A 3,961-nucleotide genomic window follows, 5' to 3' on the forward strand; every position below is an offset into this window, starting at 1 on the left:
ATATTTTAAATAAAATTTCAAGATTTAGAATTTTTATTGTTTGATTTTATCTTGAGAATTTGATTGTATTTTGATTTGTTTTTTCTTTAGTAAAGGAAAACAAGTTAATGAATTTCTACCAAAAAAAATTAAATGGCCACGGAGCAATGTTACGTAGTAGTCTCAGAATGTAAAGGAAGGATGCTCGTAAGTTGTGCTCGTCGACTGTAATATATATAGTGAAGATAATGAAATTAAAGAGATTTTGAATGAACTTTTTTCAGAAGGTGAATATGTCAATTACTCAACTCTTTACAAAAGTAAATTGTTTAATCATGAGTGTTTTTTTAGTTGGGGCTAGTGTAAAGATCACAGAGGAAAATGTTTGAGTGAAAGAGACGAAGGAGAAGAAAGGGTTGAGAGGAATGAAGGAGGTGAGTAAGGGATTGGGGTTTCTTTTTTTAGTTTTGAGAATGAAAATTATTAAAATAAGGCAAGTGTTTCTGATTTTTTTTTTCAATTAGGGTTAGAGTAGGGATGACAGAGAAAAGGTTGGAGTGAAAGAGATGAAAGAGAAAGGGTTGAGAGGAATGAGAGAGGTGAGTAAGGGTTTGGGGTTTCTTTTCTTATTTTTTTAATTTTGAGAATGAAAATTATTAAAATACCCTTAATCTTAAAACTTAGAATTCATGATATAAGGGTATTTTTGTCTACAGAAACCTGGTACAGATTACTAAAATGTACCAACTGAAAAACAGGCGTACGCAAGTTAGCAAACCCCATATATATATATATATATATATATATATTATAAGTTTTTTCCACAAGTACTAATTTATTAACAGTAATCCAATTGTTTAATATAAAATTTGTTTGATATAAAATTGCATTTAATCCTCTCTTAATGTGGTATATTTTAAATGGAGAGTCTCACATTTACATATTTCAAAAATATACTATTGTATTAAAAAAGGTCTTGAAGTCGTTTCATATAATGACTAATAAAAATAAAGTTTTCTTCCTGATAATGGAATATTTAAATGCTTATTGGAGGATAATTTAAACATGCTATTGAAACATAAGTTTTCTTCATCAAATTAGTAATACTTTTACATATTACAAAAAGAATTATTCATATTAATATGTATCATCTTATTAACAATCAGTACTGCAATTAAGGCAGCAGGATAATAAATCTATTTAGTGTATTCTTCAAATTTGTCACATGAAAAAGTAATCTAATTAAAAAAAATATATGTTATGTCATTATGTTTTCTCATCATCTCCAAATTTAAATAATTTCTTAATTTATTAGTCACTTCTAGGAACTAAAATAATTTTCTAATCCTTATAATTTCTATCATTCTTAAAATTTAAATTACAATTTTAAACAACTTATTGTATTGCTATAGAAAAAAATCAACTTCAATATTTCAAATTTAAATAGCTAACTGATATATTTTAAATATTTAAAAACCAAAATTTCAATATCAACTTCACCATTGTATCAATAATAAAACATTAATATATTATTAGAATTGAAATCATAAAAAACATTCACAATTTTAGTTTTAATAATAAAAAAATATAGAACACCAACCTTAATAAGATTTCTTCATAAAAAAATAACCAAGAAAATATAAAAAAAAAGACCTTTTTATGGTGAACAATCATCAGAAAAATATTTTTTCCATAAAAAAAATAAAAACATGTACATTTACGTGCTATAAGAAGATAAAAATATTATTCAAATTTAAATAAATTTTGACATTAAACAGCCTAACCTAATTTAAAAGAATTTGAAATAATGATAAAAGCCATGTTTTTTTTTTTCTTTTTATATCTATGGAAATGCAAAGTGATGTGGGCTATTAACCCACTTTTCCATGAGGTCTCCATGTTGATCTCTTCATCTCCACCCTAGAAGATTTATTAACACTGTATTTTTATTAACTCCTAATATGGATGATATAAACCAGTATATACATAATATTGATTTTAAAGAATAATAAAACTTTATTATGTTTATAAAATGAAAAGATAATTGTGGTTAGAAAGAAATGACAGTGTTGGGGTTTGGTCCCAGAGATCGTTGTGCCGGTACGTACTTTCAGAAGCCGAAGCCATTTTCAGATTTTGTGGCGTTGTCAGGCTTCACTGAGAGATGCATCAGCCATCCCAGAATTGTCCATATATCAGACCCCACTCTCCTTCAATCCTTTCAATTCCTATCTTTTCTTCTCTTTACATTCATCTTTCTCTTTGCCTAACATGAACAACACCTCCACCCACGACTTCATGAACGTCGACTCTTTCTCTCAGCTCCCCTTCCTCCGTCCCTCTCCTTCCAAAGATAAAGACAAATCCATTCGTCTCTTTGGTCAGGATTTCTCTCACGCCTCCAAAACCACCCATTCACCCTCCGACAACCACCACCACCACACCATCAATACACAAAACTCCGAGCCCACCCGCAGATTCGAGTGCCATTACTGTTGCAGAAACTTTCCTACTTCTCAAGCCTTAGGCGGTCACCAAAACGCCCACAAACGAGAACGCCAACACGCCAAACGACACCTCCACTCAGCCATGCTCGACACCACCCTCTCCGATCCTACCACCTACTCTTTCACCAACCCCACCTTCACTTCCTCCACAATCTCTTATCCATCTTACACAGATTGGGATTCTAACTGTGCTCGTGGAAGGTTCTACGGAAGCTCCTATTCTCATCAGCTTCAACCCATCAACGGAAGCCCCTTGGGCATGTGGCGAATCCCCAACACCACTGCAGCCACTCACACCCACCAGAGTAACCCTATTTTACACCATCAATGCGCTTTGCCTTTGCTTTCTGACCAGGAAATGATGAGGGCGAAGATGGGTCCCTCCCCCTCTGGCTCGCAGCACCGGTTTGGTTATGACCTCAAACCCAGCGTAAACGACCATGTGAGTTTGGATCTTCATCTGTAAAATCAAGTTTACACACTTACACTGGTTTCTATACATGCCAATAACATCTCCAGCTCTCACAGGCATGGATGGTATATATGAAATTTGAGAATTTTCATCTGTTATTGTTGGATCTTTATTCTAATGATGATTCTCATATCGATCATTGTGTTTATATAATCTTCTTTTCCTTTAATTATGATCCTTTTAACACCTACCTCATGAACTTTTACACTTCAGATTTCTTTTGGATTTTTTGTTTTACTTTCATCACATTTCAACCTTTTTTACATACCAAAAAACGCAAACACTTTATTTACAGTTACTGTTCTTTTCTTCTTTTAATCCATCGTATTAAACACAATTTTCCCCTTTCTTGTTGATACATTTCTTGGGTGTCCTAAGTCTACTTTTCATTCTCTTTATTCTTTATCCATCTTTCTACTTGCTCTAATGATTAATAGTGACCATTCCTTAACACTTTTCTTTATAAATTAATTTATCAATTAATATCTATTATTTATTTCAATTTTTACATTACCACTACTCTCTTTTATTGACTGTCAACTAAATTAAGGTGCCCACCAATAATTTTTAAAGAATAATTTTTCAAAAATCACTGGTTGTTTCTTTGAATAATTTTGAGATATTTTTTGTTATATTAAAAATTTATGTATTGGATTCTTTTAGTGTGATTTCTGTGTTCAATAAAACCTAATAAATAATTTTTTGTGGGTCTAAAACTTAACTTTGAGTGGTCTTATTATTACACATGAGTCGTTGAGCTTTTTAATGTTAAAAGGTGACTCTCTTCTTCCATAAAAAAGGGGTAGATGGGGAGAGGAAAGAAGGCTTTTAGATATATTGTATTACGGTTTATTTTATAAATTTAATTAAGTCAATATTTAATCATTAATTGTATATAATACTTTTTTTCAAATTATTGTTTTAAATGGTATCTGGAATTATTCTTGATTTAATTTGTGTAGTTAAAGAACTGATATTGAGAACATGTAGGGACCACACTTTA

General features: G+C 31.1%; 1 protein-coding gene across 1 annotated transcript; it reads left to right on the forward strand.

Moving 5' to 3' along the window:
- The first annotated feature begins 2,053 nt into the window (after positions 1 to 2,053).
- Positions 2,054 to 3,088, forward strand: LOC106756853 (zinc finger protein GIS-like). Its single transcript, XM_022778949.1, has one exon. It carries the CDS (start codon positions 2,251 to 2,253, stop codon positions 2,950 to 2,952), a length of 702 nt encoding a protein of 233 aa, XP_022634670.1. The 5' UTR covers positions 2,054 to 2,250; the 3' UTR covers positions 2,953 to 3,088.
- Positions 3,089 to 3,961: the final 873 nt, after the last annotated feature.

Source organism: Vigna radiata, chromosome 3, assembly GCF_000741045.1.
Source record: "Vigna radiata var. radiata cultivar VC1973A chromosome 3, Vradiata_ver6, whole genome shotgun sequence".
Lineage (NCBI taxonomy): Eukaryota > Viridiplantae > Streptophyta > Magnoliopsida > Fabales > Fabaceae > Vigna > Vigna radiata.

Excerpts from the sequence above, each read along its gene's own strand:
- LOC106756853 (XM_022778949.1), top strand. The coding sequence starts at position 2,251 with ATGAACAACACCTCCACCCACGACTTCATGAACGTCGACTCTTTCTCT.